The sequence below is a fragment of the Pristiophorus japonicus genome, unplaced genomic scaffold (assembly GCF_044704955.1).
Source record: "Pristiophorus japonicus isolate sPriJap1 unplaced genomic scaffold, sPriJap1.hap1 HAP1_SCAFFOLD_213, whole genome shotgun sequence".
NCBI lineage: Eukaryota > Metazoa > Chordata > Chondrichthyes > Pristiophoridae > Pristiophorus > Pristiophorus japonicus.
In genome coordinates this window covers 685,018-706,015 of record NW_027251832.1, presented here as the reverse complement: position 1 = coordinate 706,015, position 20,998 = coordinate 685,018, and the positions used below count along the sequence as shown (strand labels likewise).

At 44.5% G+C, this 20,998-nt stretch overlaps 1 protein-coding gene across 1 annotated transcript in view; it reads right to left on the bottom strand.

The window, feature by feature from the left end:
• Positions 1-213: 213 nt before the first annotated feature.
• The window catches only part of LOC139245164 (probable G-protein coupled receptor 139), a 100,184-nt gene continuing 79,399 nt past the window's right edge, over positions 214-20,998 (bottom strand). The window contains exons 2-3 of the mRNA XM_070871116.1: positions 1,615-2,486; positions 214-225 (exon numbers count right to left, since the gene is read on the bottom strand). Of these exons, the coding sequence (XP_070727217.1) occupies positions 214-225; positions 1,615-2,486 (884 nt within the window). The remainder of the gene's footprint in view (positions 226-1,614; positions 2,487-20,998) is intronic.

Here is a 20,998-nt window from a genome sequence, read left to right as displayed (position 1 = left end):
TTGGTTCTGCAACATGCTGTTCAAGGAAACCATCCAGGATACACTCTATGAACTCTTCCTCGGGGCTACGCTGGCCAATTTGCTTTGTCCAATCAATATGTAGGTTAAAATCGCCCAGGATTCTTTCGGTGCATTTATTACAAGCCTCCACCTGCCACGATCTTGCATGGCAGAGCAGGCTCGAGGGGCTCAATGGACTAATCGTGCTCCTATTTACTGCAAAAGCTTCCACAGATATGTGAAGAGAAAACGATTAGTGAAGACAGACATAGGTCTCTTGCAGTCAGATTCAGGCACTGATGTAAAGCCTGGCCGACAGGAGCTGCCATCGTACCTGGTGTTGGACCTCCTCCTTACCATGCTGGGTTGTGGGGATTGGTGCAGGGCCGGGCCGAGTGGCTCCCCCTAGCCACTCACTCACTGCTTTGGTGAACAAACCTCTATCTGCTGCTGCCCTCGACTCTCGCTGTAACTCACCTGGCCTCACTTCTGGGAAGGGGAAGGTCAGTGACATCAACCAGCCAATGGGAATAGATCCTGCCGCCAGCTTTGTGCTGGGTACCAGAGCTGTATATGCTGTGCCGAGCGCGAGTGAGAACATCCATATGTGAGGCAGGGAGGGGTCCTGAGGAACACTACCCCATTGTCTAGGCAACGGATGTCGCCACCTTAGTGCAGGCAGGTGACCAGCTACTTTAGGTGGTACTTTAGGGGGTGCCATCCTTTTGCAGGTCACTGCTGACCTTGCAGAGGATCCTGACAGATTGTCACTCCCCGCCCAGGGAGCCCTGTGTAGACAGTGTGTGAGTGAGTGTGATAATATTCACCATGAGGGAGAGTGGCTCGGACACAATGGGCCTTAAATTCCGGCCTCACCAGGTCAGGCCCAAGTGTACATGCCCCGGAAACCGGCTTTTCCGATCTGTCAAAGATGTCTCCATATGGATTCTCCACATCCCGGGGAGAAGACCATTTGTGTGGGTGAGATTGGGTCATTTGCCCAAATCATGCCCAGAGAATGTCCTTCAAACTCTTACACTGGTAAAAGTAATGTATCGACCTGCTTTTACCTGGTTTAAGAGTTCTAAAACATATCAAAAATAAACTTAAATACATATTTTTACAGTAAAAACCTTTTCCACCAAGGATCATTTATTTTAAACCTTATTGAAACATGTTAAAAAAAATTCCAAAAATATTTTTTTTTCCCAAAACATTGACTTTAATTTCAATTAATTTTAAATATGCGATGTGTTTTTTAATTTATTCTGTTGCTTTTCAATATTGAGGTGTTTATTCACATTGATAATAATGGGAACTCTGAAAAAGCGAGTTGCCATTATTATCACTGAGAATACTGCAGCGTGATTGGTGCTTCAGGCCCATGTGACTCCAGCTTTACTGTACGTATGGGGAAGGCCATTTCCCTAACGCTACACATGGAATGAAGGTCTCGGATGGGAATCGAAGGTTTACGTAAAATATCCTCCGGTCGGAGGCATTTGTCCGAAGGAAGCCCCCAACCGGGATTTCCCCCCCATTATCTGGTGGCATTGAGTTCTGAGGCTGTAAAGTCTCTGCTGCTTCTTATCGTTTAATGCATTTTACAATTACAACAAAGGGATATTTCAGCACATTCTTCCACTGCTCCCGGAACTTAGTCTGTGTCACGGCGTAAATCCCAGTGTTTGTACAGCAACTCAGCTGTTGCAGCATGTATCCCAGTTCAGTTACTGACGTAGGTATATATACAGTATGTGTAATCCAACCAATCCGGTTTGCCACAACAACCACCATATACATTGCCCATAGCAGGATGAAATTCCCCGAGATAACAAACAATAAAATCATGGATTTCCTGCGACTCTCCATCTCGGGGTCTCTGGGACTCTCCCCACTGCTGTGACCCCGGAGTCTCCTGCGAGCTCTGCTGGCCATTAAAATGTGTCTGACAGTGAGAGCATTGAGCAGCAGGATCAGAATAAATGGGACACACGGGGTTAGAATATAATGAAGTAGTTCGAATGCTGCCCAGCCCAGTGATGTATAATTAGTGTGATACAGATCACAAAACCAGGGGTTGTTACCTAGCACATACCAATCTGTGAACATAAAATACCAGGGTATGTTCTTTAAACAGCTCAGCACAGTCACTGTTCCCAGAACCACAGCCGCCGTTCTCTCGGTGCTATATTTAGTTTTCAGCTTCTGGCAACAAATGGCCACAAATCGATCGAAGGTGAAAGTGACGGTGAACCAGACAGAACAGTCTGTGGCTGCATACAGCAGGACGGCGTGGATATTACACAGGGGGATGGAATACACGAAAATAAACTGTTCCCTATAACGAATCGGAATGTGCCTCAGTATCAGATCCAGGATCACGACCAGTAGATCCGCTGTTGCCATGGCCACCAGGTAACGAGTGACACATTTGGAGAGTCCACACTTTCCCCGGGACAGGATCATTATCGTCACTAAGTTCACTGTGAGGAAAGGAAATAACCAGTTAAATTAAACATCAGGCTGGGAGCAAGAGCAGAAGATTGATGGGATTCGGTCTGCAATCTGCAAATCATTAGTGACATGAAATGATATAATCTAATTCTCGTAGCTGAGGAAATGAATGCAGGGTTTATTGCAAAAATAAAAAGGAATCAATAAATGAAATGGGGATAAAGACAACATGAAATGAACAGATGTTTGATCAATGAGACATTAAATGATAGATCTACCTTTAGCTCAGCAGACAACAACACTGCCCGAGGTAACAGGGACACACGGGTCAAGAACCTCTCAGGAAGCCTTTGTGTCCCGGGATCAGTCAGCACCGAGAGCGGTGAGATTCACTTCTGTGCCGCTGTGTTGGTGGGAGGGGGCGGTGATGGGGGGAGAGGGAGGGAGACCCTCATTGTATTCTTGCTCCTGCTGAGGATCTGGATTCGAATTAGAACTGAAAGTGAGTGTAACAGAAATAAACATCGACTGCAATTTTGCCATGCAATAATTACAGGTGGTTCTACTTAAAATGTATGAAGCTAATATGACGATGTTAGGTTATTAAATACAAATGTACAGCAGTTAGAAAGGTAACTGGGCTGCAGGAAGTGTATTGAACAATGAGCTTTACACCTTTTTGTTGAAATTGTCGCTCATTGAAAGTAAGAATTTCCGAATAACATGGCAAAGAATGGACTCTGAATAAAATAAATAGTTATCATTGACCAGGGAATGTCCAACTAAATGCTTTGTTTTAGCATCGAAATCGGACGACTTATTCCACAGGTAAAGTGTTGCCCAATGTTTCTGTAAAGTATCTGAACACAAATGGATAAGAGTTATTCTTGTTTTCTTTCACATGTTGCTTTCCAACTTGTGCATCGTATATTAGATGGAAAAATATCAAAAGATTGCTTTATCATTAATACTTCAGTTACAATCAGCTGACATTCTTTATGCTGAATGAAAGCAGGGTACAATAGAGAATTACTCCGATTCTCACTGACAGACCCACTGAGCTGTGGCAGACATACATGAGAGTCAATTGTAAACTCAAAACAAAGATTGCAAATAAATGTCTGGAAATCTGACTGAATGAGCATTTAGTGAGAATGAAAATGACCCTGATAAATCTGTTCCAACCATCAGAAGCAGTGGCAGCAATGCAGAACTGGAGAATGTGGAAAATGAGGCACTGGCTGGAACTGAATGATTCGAAACATGGAAACATAGAAAATAGGAGAAACATAGAAAATAGGAGATATTTCAGTGATTTAAGAAGGTGTGTATGATCTGTCAGGATTTGTTCTTCGCACTGTGTGTAAATAAACATGGCGAGCATTCGGTGAACACAACAGCAAAATACTGTGGATGATGAACGTCTGAAATAAAAATAGAAAATCCGAGAGATAATCAACAGGTCAGGCAGCATCAGAGGAGAGAGAAACACAGTGACCGCTTCAGGTCAATCACCTGTCGTCATTTGGTGACAAGTTCCCGAAACTTAGAAAACCTGCTCCTGATCTGATCCAAATGTGCAGTGCAGTGAGGATTCTGAAATTCAGGAAATAAAGTGTCTCATCCAATATCTTTGCTTGAGTTCAATATAGAACATTTGAATCTTGATGGAGCAATATCATTTAAAGAATCAATAGCCGACAGCACGGTGAGGTACCAGGGACACTAACAGTGAGGTACCAGATACACTAACAGTGAGGTACCAGATACACTAACAGTGAGGTACCAGATACACTAACAGTGAGGTACCAGATACACTAACAGTGAGGTACCAGATACACTAACAGCGAGGTACCAGATACACTAACAGTGAGGTACCAGATACACTAACAGTGAGGTACCAGATACACTAACAGCGAGGTACCAGATACACTAACGGTGAAGTACCAGATACAATAACAGTGAGGTAACAGATACACTAACAGCGAGGTACCAGATACACTAACAGTGAGGTTCCAGATACACTAACAGTGAGGTACCAGATACACTAACAGTGAGGTACCAGATACACTAACAGTGAGGTACCATATACACTAACAGTGAGGTAGCAGATATACTAACAGTGAGGTACCAGGGAGACTAACAGTGAGGTACCAGATACACTAACAGTGAGGTACCAGATACACTAACAGTGAGGTACCAGATACACTAACAGCGAGGTACCAGATACACTAACAGCGAGGTACCAGATACACTAACAGTGAGGTACCAGATACACTAACAGTGAGGTACCAGATACACTAACAGTGAGGTACCAAATACACTAACAGTTAGGTACCAGGGAGACTAACAGTGAGGTACCAGATCCACTAACAGGGAGGTATCAGATACACTAACAGTGAGGTACCAGATACACTAACAGTGAGGTACCAGATTCAGTAACAGTGAGGTACCAGGGACACTAACAGTGAGGTACCAGATACACTAAAAGTGAGGTACCAGATACACTAAAAGTGAGGTACCAGATACACTAACAGCGAGGTACCAGATACACTAACAGTTAGGTACCAGATACACTAACAGCGAGGTACCAGATACACTAACAGTGAGGTACCAGATACACTAACAGTGAGGTACCAGGGAGACTAACAGTGAGGTACCAAATACACTAACAGTGAGGTATCAGATATACTAACGGTAAGGTACCAAATACACTAACAGTGAGGTACCAGGGAGACTAACAGTGAGGTACGAGATACACTAACAGTGAGGTACCAGATACACTAACAGTGAGGTACCAGATACACTAAAAGTGAGGTACCAGATATACTAACAGCGAGGTACCAGATACACCAACAGTGAGGTACCAGATACACTAACAGTGAGGTACAAGATACACTAACAGTGATGTACCAGATACACTAAAAGTGAGGTACCAGATACACTAACAGCGAGGTACCAGATACACTAACAGCGAGGTACCAGATACACTAACAGTGAGGTACCAAATACACTAACAGTGAGGTACCAGGGAGACTAACAATGAGGTGCCAGATACACTAACAGTGAGGTACCAGATACGCTAACAGTGAGGTACCAGATACACTAACAGTGATGTACCAGATACACTAACAGTGAGGTACCAAATACACAAACAGTGAGGTACCAGGGAGACTAACAGTGAGGTACCAGATACACTAACAGTGAGGTACCAGATACACTAACAGTGAGGTACCAGATACACTAACAGCGAGGTACCAGATACACTAACAGTGAGGTACCAGATACACTAACAGTGAGGTACCAAATACACTAACAGCGAGGTACCAGATACACTAACAGTGAGGTACCAGATACACTAACAGCGAGGTACCAGATACACTAACAGCGAGGTACCAGATACACTAACAGTGAGGTACCAGATACACTAACAGTGAGATTCCAGATACACTAACAGCGAGATGCCAGATACACTAACAGCGAGGTACCAGATACACTAACAGTGAGGTACCAAATACACTAACAGTGAGGTACCAGGGAGACTAACAGTGAGGTACCAGATCCACTAACAGGGAGGTACCAGATACACTAACAGCGAGGTACCAGATACACTAACAGTGAGGTACCAGGTACACTAACAGTGAGGTACCAGATACACTAACAGTGAGGTACCAGATACACTAACAGTGAGGTACCAGATACACTAACAGTGAGGTAGCAGATACACTAACAGCGAGGTACCAGATACACTAACAGTGAGGTACCAGATACACTAACAGCGAGGTAGAGATACACTAACAGCGAGGTACCAGATACACTAACAGTGAGTTACCAGATACACTAACAGTGAGGAACCAGATACACCAACAGCGAGGTACCAGATACACTAACAGTGAGGTACCAGATACACTAACAGTGAGGTACCAAATACACTAACAGCGAGGTACCAGACACACTAACAGTGAGGTACCAGATACACTAACAGTGAGGTACCAGGGAGACTAACAGTGTGGTACCAGATACACTAACAGCGAGGTACCAGATACACTAACAGTGAGGTACCAGATACACTAACAGTGAGGTACCAGGGAGACTAACAGTGAGGTACCAGATACACTAACAGTGAGGTACCAGATACACTAACAGTGAGGTACCAAATACACTTACAGTGAGGTACCAGGGAGATAAACAGTGAGGTACCAGATACACTAACAGGGAGGTACCAGATACACTAACAGCGAGGTACCAGATACACTAACAGTGAGGTACCAGATACACTAACAGCGAGGTACCAGATACACTAACAGCGAGGTACCAGATACACTAACAGCGAGGTCCCAGATACACTAACAGTGAGGTACCAGATACACTAACAGTGAGGTACCAGATACACTAACAGTGAGGTACCAGATACACTAACAGTGAGGTACCAAATACACTAACAGTGAGGTACCAGGGTGACTAACAGGGAGCTACCAAATACACTAACAGTGAGGTACCAGATACACGAACGGTGAGGTACCAAATACACTAACAGTGAGGTACCAGGGAGACTAACAGTGAGGTACGAGATACACTAACAGTGAGGTACCAGATACACTAACAGTGAGGTACCAGATACACTAACAGTGAGGTACCAGATACACTAACTGCGAGGTACCAGATACACTAACAGTCAGGTACCAGATACACTAACAGTGAGGTACCAGATACACTAACAGTGAGGTACCAGATATACTAACAGTGACGTACCAGATACACTAACAGTGACGTACCAGATACACTAACAGTGAGGTACCAGATACACTAACAGTGAGGTACCAGATACACTAACAGTGAGGTACCAGATACACTAACAGTGAGGTACCAGATACACTAACAGCGAGGTACCAGATACACTAACAGCGAAGTACCAGATACACTAACAGCGAGGTACCAGATAATCTAAAAGTGAGGTACCAGATACACTAACAGCGAGGTACCAGATACACTAACAGTGAGGTACCAGATACACTAACAGCGAGGTGCCAGATACACTAACAGTGAGGTACCAGATTCACTAACAGTGAGGTACCAGGGACACTAACAGTGAGGTACCAGATACACTAACAGCGAGATACCAGATACACTAAAAGTGATGTACCAGATACACTAACAGTGAGGTACCAGGGACACTAACAGTGAGGTACCAGATACACTAACAGTGAGGTACCAGATATACTAACAGCGAGGTACCAGATACACTAACAGTGAGGTACCAGATACACTAACAGTGAGGTACCAGGGAGACTAACAATGAGGTACCAGATACACTAACTGCGAGGTACCAGATACACTAACAGTGAGGTACAAATACACTAACAGTGAGGTACCAGGGAGACTAACAGTGAGGTACCAAATACACTAACAGTGAGGTATAAGATACACTAACGGTGAGGTACCAAATACACTAACAGTGAGGTACCAGGGAGACTAACAGTGAGGTACGAGATACACTAACAGTGAGGTACCAGATACACTAACAGTGAGGTACCAGATACACTAAAAGTGAGGTACCAGATACACTAACAGCGAGGTACCAGATACACTAACAGTGAGGTACCAGATACACTAACAGTGAGGTACCAGATACACGAACAGCGAGGTACCAGATACACTAACAGTGAGGTACCAGATACACTAACAGTGAGGTTCCAGATACACTAACAGTGAGGTACCAGATACACCAACAGCGAGGTACCAGATACACTAACAGTGAGGTACCAAATACACTAACAGTGAGGTACCAGGGAGATTAACAGTGAGGTACCAGATACACTAACAGGGAGGTACCATATACACTAACAGTGAGGTACGAAGGAGACTAACAGTGAGGTACTAGATACACTAACAGTGAGGTACCAGATACACTAACAGCGAGGTACCAGATACACTAACAGTGAGGTACCAGATACACTAACAGTGAGGTACCAGATACACGAACAGTGATGTACCAGATACACTAACAGTGAGGTACCAAATACACTAACAGTGAGGTACCAGGGAGACTAACAGTGAGGTACGAGATACACTAACAGTGAGGTACCAAATACACTAACAGCGAGGTACCAGATACACGAACAGCGAGGTATCAGATACACTAACAGCGAGGTACCAGATACACGAACAGCGAGGTACCAGATACACTAACAGCGAGGTACCAGATACACTAACAGCGAGGTACCAGATACACTAACATTGAGGTACCAGATACACTAACAGTGAGGTACCAGGTACACTAACAGCGAGGTACCAGATACACTAACAGTGAGGTACCAGATACACTAACAGTGAGGTACCAGATACACCAACAGCGAGGTACCAGATACACTAACAGTGAGGTACCAAATACACTAACAGCGAGGTACCAGATACACTAACAGTGAGGTACCAGATACACTAACAGTGAGGTACCAGGGAGACTAACAGTGAGGTACCAGATACACTAACAGTGAGGTACCAGATACACTAACAGTGAGGTACCAGATACACTAACAGTGAGGTACCAAATACACTTACAGTGAGGTACCAGGGAGATAAACAGTGAGGTACCAGATACACTAACAGGGAGGTACCAGATACACTAACAGTGAGGTACCAGGGAGACTAACAGTGAGGTACCAGATACACTAACAGTGAGGTACCAGATACACTAACAGTGATGTACCAGATACACTAACAATGAGGTACCAGATACGCTAACAGTGAGGTACCAGATACACTAACAGTGAGGTACCAAATACACTAACAGCGAGGTACCAGATACACTAACAGTGAGGTACCAGATACACTAACAGCGAGGTACCAGATACACTAACAGCGAGGTACCAGATACACTAACAGCGAGGTCCCAGATACACTAACAGTGAGGTACCAGATACACTAACAGTGAGGTACCAGATACACTAACAGTGAGGTACCAGATACACTAACAGTGAGGTACCAGATACACTAACTGCGAGGTACCAGATACACTAACAGTCAGGTACCAGATACACTAACAGTGAGGTACCAGATACACTAACAGTGAGGTACCAGATATACTAACAGTGACGTACCAGATACACTAACAGTGACGTACCAGATACACTAACAGCGAGGTGCCAGATACACTAACAGTGAGGTACCAGATTCACTAACAGTGAGGTACCAGGGACACTAACAGTGAGGTACCAGATACACTAACAGCGAGATACCAGATACACTAAAAGTGATGTACCAGATACACTAACAGTGAGGTACCAGGGACACTAACAGTGAGGTACCAGATACACTAACAGTGAGGTACCAGATATACTAACAGCGAGGTACCAGATACACTAACAGTGAGGTACCAGGGAGACTAACAATGAGGTACCAGATACACTAACTGCGAGGTACCAGATACACTAACAGTTATGTACCAGATACACTAACAGTGAGGTACCAAATACACTAACAGTGAGGTACCAGGGAGACTAACAATGAGGTACCAGATACACTAACAGTGAGGTACCAGATACACTAACAGTGAGGTACCAGGGAGACTAACAGTGAGGTACCAGATACACTAACAGTGAGGTACCAGATACACTAACAGTGAGGTACCAGATACACTAACAGCGAGATACCAGATACACTAAAAGTGATGTACCAGATACACTAACAGTGAGGTACCAGGGAGACTAACAGTGAGGTACCAGATACACTAACAGTGAGGTACCAGATATACTAACAGTGACGTACCAGATACACTAACAGTGACGTACCAGATACACTAACAGCGAGGTGCCAGATACACTAACAGTGAGGTACCAGATTCACTAACAGTGAGGTACCAGGGACACTAACAGTGAGGTACCAGATACACTAACAGCGAGATACCAGATACACTAAAAGTGATGTACCAGATACACTAACAGTGAGGTACCAGGGACACTAACAGTGAGGTACCAGATACACTAACAGTGAGGTACCAGATATACTAACAGCGAGGTACCAGATACACTAACAGTGAGGTACCAGGGAGACTAACAATGAGGTACCAGATACACTAACTGCGAGGTACCAGATACACTAACAGTTATGTACCAGATACACTAACAGTGAGGTACCAAATACACTAACAGTGAGGTACCAGGGAGACTAACAATGAGGTACCAGATACACTAACAGTGAGGTACCAGATACACTAACAGTGAGGTACCAGGGAGACTAACAGTGAGGTACCAGATACACTAACAGTGAGGTACCAGATACACTAACAGTGAGGTACCAAATACACTTACAGTGAGGTACCAGGGAGATAAACAGTGAGGTACCAGATACACTAACAGGGAGGTACCAGATACACTAACAGTGAGGTACCAGGGAGACTAACAGTGAGGTACCAGATACACTAACAGTGAGGTACCAGATACACTAACAGTGAGGTACCAGATACACTAACAGCGAGGTACCAGATACACGAACAGCGAGGTACCAGATACACTAACAGCAAGGTACCAGATACACTAACAGTGAGGTACCAGATACACTAACAGTGAGGTACCAGATACACTAACAGTGAGGTACCAAATACACTAACAGTGAGGTACCAGGGTGACTAACAGTGAGCTACCAAATACACTAACAGTGAGGTACCAGATACACGAACGGTGAGGTACCAAATACACTAACAGTGAGATACCAGGGAGACTAACAGTGAGGTACCAGATATACTAACAGTGACGTACCAGATACACTAACAGTGACGTACCAGATACACTAACAGTGAGGTACCAGATACACTAACAGTGAGGTACCAGATACACTAACAGTGAGGTACCAGATACACTAACAGCGAGGTACCTGATACACTAACAGCGAGGTACCAGATACACTAACAGTGAGGTACCAGATAATCTAAAAGTGAGGTACCAGATACACTAACAGCGAGGTACCAGATACACTAACAGTGAGGTACCAGATACATTAACAGTGAGGTACCAGATACACTAACAGCGAGGTGCCAGATACACTAAAAGTGATGTACCAGATACACTAACAGCGAGGTACTAGATACACTAAAAGTGAAGTACCAGATACACTAACAGTGAGGTACCAGGGACACTAACAGTGAGGTACCAGATACACTAACAGTGAGGTACCAGATATACTAACAGCGAGGTACCAGATACACGAACAGTGAGGTACCAGATACACTAACAGTGAGGTATCAGATACACTAACAGTGAGGTACCAGATACACTAACAGCGAGGTAGCAGATACACTAACAGTGAGGTACCAGATACACTAACAGTGAGGTACCAGGGAGACTAACAGTGAGGTACCAGATACACTAACAGTGAGGTACCAAATACACTAACAGTGAGGTACCAGACACACTAACAGCGAGGTACCAGATACACTAACAGTGAGGTACCAGGGAGACTAACAGTGAGGTACCAGATACACTAACAGTGAGGTACCAGATACACTAACAGTTATGTACCAGATACACTAACAGTGAGGTACCAAATACACTAACAGTGAGGTACCAGGGAGACTAACAATGAGGTACCAGATACACTAACAGTGAGGTACCAGATACACTAACAGTGAGGTACCAGGGAGTCTAAAAGTGAGGTACCAGATACACTAACAGTGAGGTACCAGATACACTAACAGTGAGGTACCAAATACACTTACAGTGAGGTACCAGGGAGATAAACAGTGAGGTACCAGATACACTAACAGGGAGGTACCAGATACACTAACAGTGAGGTACCAGGGAGACTAACAGTGAGGTACCAGATACACTAACAGTGAGGTACCAGATACACTAACAGTGATGTACCAGATACACTAACAGTGAGGTACCAAATACACTAACAGTGAGGTACCAGGGAGACTAACAATGAGGTACCAGATACACTAACAGTGAGGTACCAGATACACTAACAGTGAGGTACCAGATACACTAACAGTGAGGAACCAAATACACAAACAGTGAGGTACCAGGGAGACTAACAGTGAGGTACCAGATACACTAACAGTGAGGTACCAGATACACTAACAGTGAGGTACCAGATACACTAACAGCGAGGTACCAGATACACTAACAGCGAGGTACCAGATCCACTAACAGCGAGGTACCAGATACATTAACAGTGAGGTACCAGATACACTAACAGTGAGGTACCAGATACACTAACAGTGAGGTACCAGATACACTAACAGTGAGGTACCAGATACACTAACAGTGAGGTACCAAATACACTAACAGTGAGGTACCAAATACACTTACAGTGAGGTACCAGGGTGACTAACAGTGAGCTACCAAATACACTAACAGTGAGGTACCAGATACACGAACGGTGAGGTACCAAATACACTAACAGTGAGGTACCAGGGAGACTAACAGTGAGGTACCAGATACACTAACAGTAAGGTACCAGATACACTAACAGTGAGGTACCAGATACACTAACAGCGAGGTACCAGATACACTAACAGCGAGGTACCAGATACACTAACAGCGAGGTACCAGATAATCTAAAAGTGAGGTACCAGATACACTAACAGCGAGGTACCAGATACACTAACAGTGAGGTACCAGATACACGAACAGTGAGGTACCAGATACACTAACAGCGAGGTGCCAGATACACTAACAGTGAGGTACCAGATTCACTAACAGTGAGGTACCAGGGACACTAACAGTGAGGTACCAGATACACTAACAGCGAGATACCAGATATACTAAAAGTGATGTACCAGATACACTAACAGCGAGGTGCCAGATACACTAAAAGTGATGTACCAGATATACTAACAGTGAGGTACCAGGGACACTAACAGTGAGGTACCAGATACACTAACAGTGAGGTACCAGATATAATAACAGCGAGGTACCAGATACACTAACAGTGAGGTACCAGATACACTAACAGTGAGGTATCAGATACACTAACAGTGAGGTACCAGATACACTAACACTGAGGTACCAGATACACTAACACTGAGGTACCAGATACACTAACAGTGAGGTACCAGATACACTAACAGTGAGGTACCAGATACACTAACTGCGAGGTACCAGATCCACTAACAGCGAGGTACCAGATACACTAACAGTGAGGTACCAGATACACTAACAGTGAGGTACCAGATACACTAACAGCGAGGTACCAGATACACTAACAGTGAGGTACCAGATACACTCACAGTGAGGTACCAGATACACTAACAGTGAGGTACCAGATACACTAACAGTGAGGTACCAGATACACTAACAGTGAGGTACCATATACACTAACAGTGAGGTACCAGATACACTAACAGTGAGGTACCAGATACACTAACAGCGAGGTACCAGATACACTAACAGTGAGGTAGCAGATACACTAACAGTGAGGTACCAGATACACTAACAGCGAGGTACCAGATACACTAACAGTGTGGTACCAAATACACTAACAGTGAGGTACCAGATACACTAACAGTGAGGTACCAAATACACTAACAGTGAGGTACCAGGGAGACTAACAGTGAGGTACCAAATACACTAACAATGAGGTATCAGATACACTAACGGTGAGGTACCAAATACACTAACAGTGAGGTACCAGGGAGACTAACAGTGAGGTACGAGATACACTAACAGTGACGTACCAGATACACTAACAGTGAGGTACCAGATACACTAAAAGTGAGGTACCAGATACACTAACAGCGAGGTACCAGATACACTAACAGTGAGGTACCAGATACACTAACAGTGAGGTAACAGATACACTAACAGCGAGGTACCAGAAACACTAACAGTGAGGTACCAGATACACTAACAGTGAGGTTCCAGATACACTAACAGTGAGGTACCAGATACACTAACAGCGAGATGCCAGATACACTAACAGCGAGGTACCAGATACACTAACAGTGAGGTACCAAATACACTAACAGTGAGGTACCAGATACACTAACAGCGAGGTACAAGATACACTAACAGTGAGGTACCAGATACACTAACAGTGAGGTACCAAATACACTAACAGTGAGGTACCAGGGAGACTAACAATGAGGTACCAGATACACTAACAGTGAGGTACCAGATACACTAACAGTGAGGTACCAGATACACTAACAGTGAGGAACCAAATACACAAACAGTGAGGTACCAGGGAGACTAACAGTGAGGTACCAGATACACTAACAGTGAGGTACCAGATACACTAACAGTGAGGTACCAGATACACTAACAGCGAGGTACCAGATACACTAACAGCGAGGTACCAGATCCACTAACAGCGAGGTACCAGATACATTAACAGTGAGGTACCAGATACACTAACAGTGAGGTACCAGATACACTAACAGTGAGGTACCAGATACACTAACAGTGAGGTACCAGATACACTAACAGTGAGGTACCAGATACACGAACGGTGAGGTACCAAATACACTAACAGTGAGGTACCAGGGAGACTAACAGTGAGGTACCAGATACACTAACAGTGAGGTACCAGATACACTAACAGTGAGGTACCAGATACACTAACAGCGAGGTACCAGATACACTAACAGCGAGGTACCAGATACACTAACAGCGAGGTACCAGATAATCTAAAAGTGAGGTACCAGATACACTAACAGCGAGGTACCAGATACACTAACAGTGAGGTACCAGATACACGAACAGTGAGGTACCAGATACACTAACAGCGAGGTGCCAGATACACTAACAGTGAGGTACCAGATTCACTAACAGTGAGGTACCAGGGACACTAACAGTGAGGTACCAGATACACTAACAGTGAGGTACCAGATACACTAACAGTGAGGTACCAGATACACTAACAGCGAGGTACCAGATACACTAACAGTGAGGTAGCAGATACACTAACAGCGAGGTACCAGATACACTAACAGCGAGGTACCAGATACACTAACAGTGAGGTACCAGATACACAAACAGCGAGGTACCAGATACACTAACAGTGTGGTACCAAATACACTAACAGCGAGGTAGCAGATACACTAACAGTGAGGTACCAGATACACTAACAGTGAGGTACCAGGGAGACTAACAGTGAGGTACCAGGGAGACTAACAGTGAGGTACCAAATACACTAACAATGAGGTATCAGATACACTAACGGTGAGGTACCAAATACACTAACAGTGAGGTACCAGGGAGACTAACAGTGAGGTACGAGATACACTAACAGTGACGTACCAGATACACTAACAGTGAGGTACCAGATACACTAAAAGTGAGGTACCAGATACACTAACAGCGAGGTACCAGATACACTAACAGTGAGGTACCAGATACACTAACAGTGAGGTAACAGATACACTAACAGCGAGGTACCAGAAACACTAACAGTGAGGTACCAGATACACTAACAGTGAGGTTCCAGATACACTAACAGTGAGGTACCAGATACACTAACAGCGAGATGCCAGATACACTAACAGCGAGGTACCAAATACACTAACAGTGAGGTACCAGATACACTAACAGCGAGGTACAAGATACACTAACAGTGAGGTACCAGATACACTCACAGTGAGCTACCAGATACACGAACAGTGAGGTACCAGATACACTAAAAGTGAGGTACCAGATACACTAACAGCGAGGTACCAGATACACTAACAGTGAGGTACAAGATACACTAACAGTGAGGTACCAGATACACGAACAGTGAGGTACCAGATACACTAACAGCGAGGTACCAGATACACTAACAGTGAGGTACCAGATGCACTAACAGCGAGGTACCAGATACACTAACAGCGAGGTGCCAGATACACTAACAGTGAGGTACCAGATACACTAACAGTGAGGAACCAGATACACTAACAGTGAGGTACCAGATACACTAACAGTGAGGTACCAGATACACTAACAGTGAGGTACCAGATACACCAACAGCGAGGTACCAGATACACTAACAGCGAGGTACCAGATACACTAACAGTGAGGTACCAGATACACTAACAGTGAGGTACCAGATACACTAACAGTGAGGTGCCAGATACACTAACAGCGAGGTACCAGATACACTAACAGTGAGGTACCAGATACACTAACCCCGAGGTACCAGATACACTAACCCCGAGGTACCAGATACACTAACAGTGAGGTACCAGATACACTAACAGTGAGGTACCAGATACACTAACAGTGAGGTAGCAGATACACTAACAGCGAGGTACCAGATACACTAACAGTGAGGTACCAGATACACTAACAGCGAGGTAGAGATGCACTAACAGCGAGGTACCAGATACACTAACAGTGAGGTTCCAGATACACTAACAGTGAGGTACCAGATACACCAACAGCGAGGTACCAGATACACTAACAGCGAGGTACCAGATACACTAACAGTGAGGTACCAGATACACTAACAGTGAGGTACCAGGGAGACTAACAGTGTGGTACCAGATACACTAACAGTGAGGTACCAGATACACTAACAGTGAGGTACCAAATACACTAACAGTGAGGTACCAGGGAGATTAACAGTGAGGTACCAGATACACTAACAGGGAGGTACCATATACACTAACAGTGAGGTACCAGGGAGACTAACAGTGAGGTACCAGATACACTAACAGTGAGGTACCAGAAACACTAACAGTGAGGTACCAAATACACTAACAGTGAGGTACCAGGGAGATTAACAGTGAGGTACCAGATACACTAACAGTGAGGTACCAGATACACTAACAGTGAGGTACCAGATACACTAACAGTGAGGTACCAGATACACTAACAGTGAGGTACCAGATTAACGAACGGTGAGGTACCAAATACACTAACAGTGAGGTACCAGGGAGACTAACAGTGAGGTACCAGATACACTAACAGTGAGGTACCAGGTACACTAACAGTGAGGTACCAGATACACTAACAGTGAGGTACCAGATACACTAACAGCGAGGTACCAGATACACTAACAGCGAGGTACCAGATACACTAACAGTGAGGTACGAGATACACTAACAGCGAGGTACCAGATACACTAACAGCGAGGTACCAGATACACTAACAGTGAGGTACCAGATACACTAACAGTGAGGAACCAGATACACTAACAGTGAGGTACCAGATACACTAAAAGTGAGGTACCAGATACACTAACAGCGAGGTACCAGATACACTAACAGTGAGGTACCAGATACACTAACAGTGAGGTAACAGATACACTAACAGCGAGGTACCAGAAACACTAACAGTGAGGTACCAGATACACTAACAGTGAGGTTCCAGATACACTAACAGTGAGGTACCAGATACACTAACAGCGAGATGCCAGATACACTAACAGCGAGGTACCAGATACACTAACAGTGAGGTACCAAATACACAAACAGTGAGGTACCAGATACACTAACAGCGAGGTACAAGATACACTAACAGTGAGGTACCAGATACACTAACAGTGAGGTACCAAATACACTAACAGTGAGGTACCAGGGAGACTAACAATGAGGTACCAGATACACTAACAGTGAGGTACCAGATACACTAACAGTGAGGTACCAGGGAGACTAAAAGTGAGGTACCAGATACACTAACAGTGAGGTACCAGATACACTAACAGTGAGGTACCAAATACACTTACAGTGAGGTACCAGGGAGATAAACAGTGAGGTACCAGATACACTAACAGGGAGGTACCAGATACACTAACAGTGAGGTACCAGGGAGACTAACAGTGAGGTACCAGATACACTAACAGTGAGGTACCAGATACACTAACAGTGATGTACCAGATACACTAACAGTGAGGTACCAAATACACTAACAGTGAGGTACCAGGGAGACTAACAATGAGGTACCAGATACACTAACAGCGAGGTACCAGATTCACTAACAGCGAGGTACCAGATACACTAACAGTGAGGTACCAGATACACTAACAGTGAGGTACCAGATACACCAAAAGCGAGGTACCAGATACACTAACAGTGAGGTACCAGATACACTAACAGCGAGGTAGCAGATACACTAACAGTGAGGTACCAGATACACTAACAGTGAGGTACCAGGGAGACTAACAGTGAGGTACCAGATACACTAACAGTGAGGTACCAGATACACTAACAGTGAGGTACCAAATACACTTACAGTGAGGTACCAGGGAGATAAACAGTGAGGTACCAGATACACTAACAGGGAGGTACCAGATACACTAACAGTGAGGTACCAGGGAGACTAACAGTGAGGTACCAGATACACTAACAGTGAGGTACCAGATACACTAACAGTGAGGTACCAGATACACTAACAGTGAGGTACCAAATACACTTACAGTGAAGTACCAGGGAGATAAACAGTGAGGTACCAGATACACTAACAGGGAGGTACCAGATACACTAACAGTGAGGTACCAGGGAGACTAACAGTAAGGTACCAGATACACTAACAGTGAGGTACCAGATACACTAACAGTGAGGTACCAGATACACTAACAGTGAGGTACCAGATACACTAACAGTGAGGTACCAGATTAACGAACGGTGAGGTACCAAATACACTAACAGTGAGGTACCAGGGAGACTAACAGTGAGGTACCAGATACACTAACAGTGAGGTACCAGGTACACTAACAGTGAGGTACCAGATACACTAACAGTGAGGTACCAGATACACTAACAGCGAGGTACCAGATACACTAACAGCGAGGTACCAGATACACTAACAGCGAGGTACCAGATACACTAACAGTGAGGTACCAGATACACTAACAGTGAGGAACCAGATACACTAACAGTGAGGTACCAGATACACTAAAAGTGAGGTACCAGATACACTAACAGCGAGGTACCAGAAACACTAACAGTGAGGTACCAGATACACTAACAGTGAGGTTCCAGATACACTAACAGTGAGGTACCAGATACACTAACAGCGAGATGCCAGATACACTAACAGCGAGGTACCAGATACACTAACAGTGAGGTACCAAATACACAAACAGTGAGGTACCAGATACACTAACAGCGAGGTACAAGATACACTAACAGTGAGGTACCAGATACACTAACAGTGAGGTACCAAATACACTAACAGTGAGGTACCAGGGAGACTAACAATGAGGTACCAGATACACTAACAGTGAGGTACCAGATACACTAACAGTGAGGTACCAGGGAGACTAAAAGTGAGGTACCAGATACACTAACAGTGAGGTACCAGATACACTAACAGTGAGGTACCAAATACACTTACAGTGAGGTACCAGGGAGATAAACAGTGAGGTACCAGATACACTAACAGGGAGGTACCAGATACACTAACAGTGAGGTACCAGGGAGACTAACAGTGAGGTACCAGATACACTAACAGTGAGGTACCAGATACACTAACAGTGATGTACCAGATACACTAACAGTGAGGTACCAAATACACTAACAGTGAGGTACCAGGGAGACTAACAATGAGGTACCAGATACACTAACAGTGAGGTACCAGGGAGACTAACAGTGAGGTACCAGATACACTAACAGTGAGGTACCAGATACACTAACAGTGAGGTACCAGATACACTAACAGCGAGGTACCAGATACACTAACAGCGAGGTACCAGATCCACTAACAGCGAGGTACCAAATACATTAACAGTGAGGTACCAGATACACTAACAGTGAGGTACCAGATACACTAACAGTGAGGTACCAGATACACTAACAGTGAGGTACCAGATACACTAACAGTGAGGTACCAAATACACTAACAGTGAGGTACCAAATACACTTACAGTGAGGTACCAGGGTGACTAACAGTGAGCTACCAAATACACTAACAGTGAGGTACCAGATACACGAACGGTGAGGTACCAAATACACTAACAGTGAGGTACCAGGGAGACTAACAGTGAGGTACCAGATACACTAACAGTGAGGTACCAGATACACTAACAGTGAGGTACCAGATACACTAACAGCGAGGTACCAGATACACTAACAGCGAGGTACCAGATACACTAACAGCGAGGTACCAGATAATCTAAAAGTGAGGTACCAGATACACTAACAGCGAGGTACCAGATACACTAACAGTGAGGTACCAGATACACGAACAGTGAGGTACCAGATACACTAACAGCGAGGTGCCAGATACACTAACAGTGAGGTACCAGATTCACTAACAGTGAGGTACCAGGGACACTAACAGTGAGGTACCAGATACACTAACAGCGAGATACCAGATATACTAAAAGTGATGTACCAGATACACTAACAGCGAGGTACCAGATACACTAAAAGTGATGTACCAGATACACTAACAGTGAGGTACCAGATACACTAACACTGAGGTACCAGATACACTAACACTGAGGTACCAGATACACTAACAGTGAGGTACCAGATACACTAACAGTGAGGTACCAGATACACTAACTGCGAGGTACCAGATCCACTAACAGCGAGGTACCAGATACACTAACAGTGAGGTACCAGATACACTAACAGTGAGGTACCAGATACACTAACAGCGAGGTACCAGATACACTAACA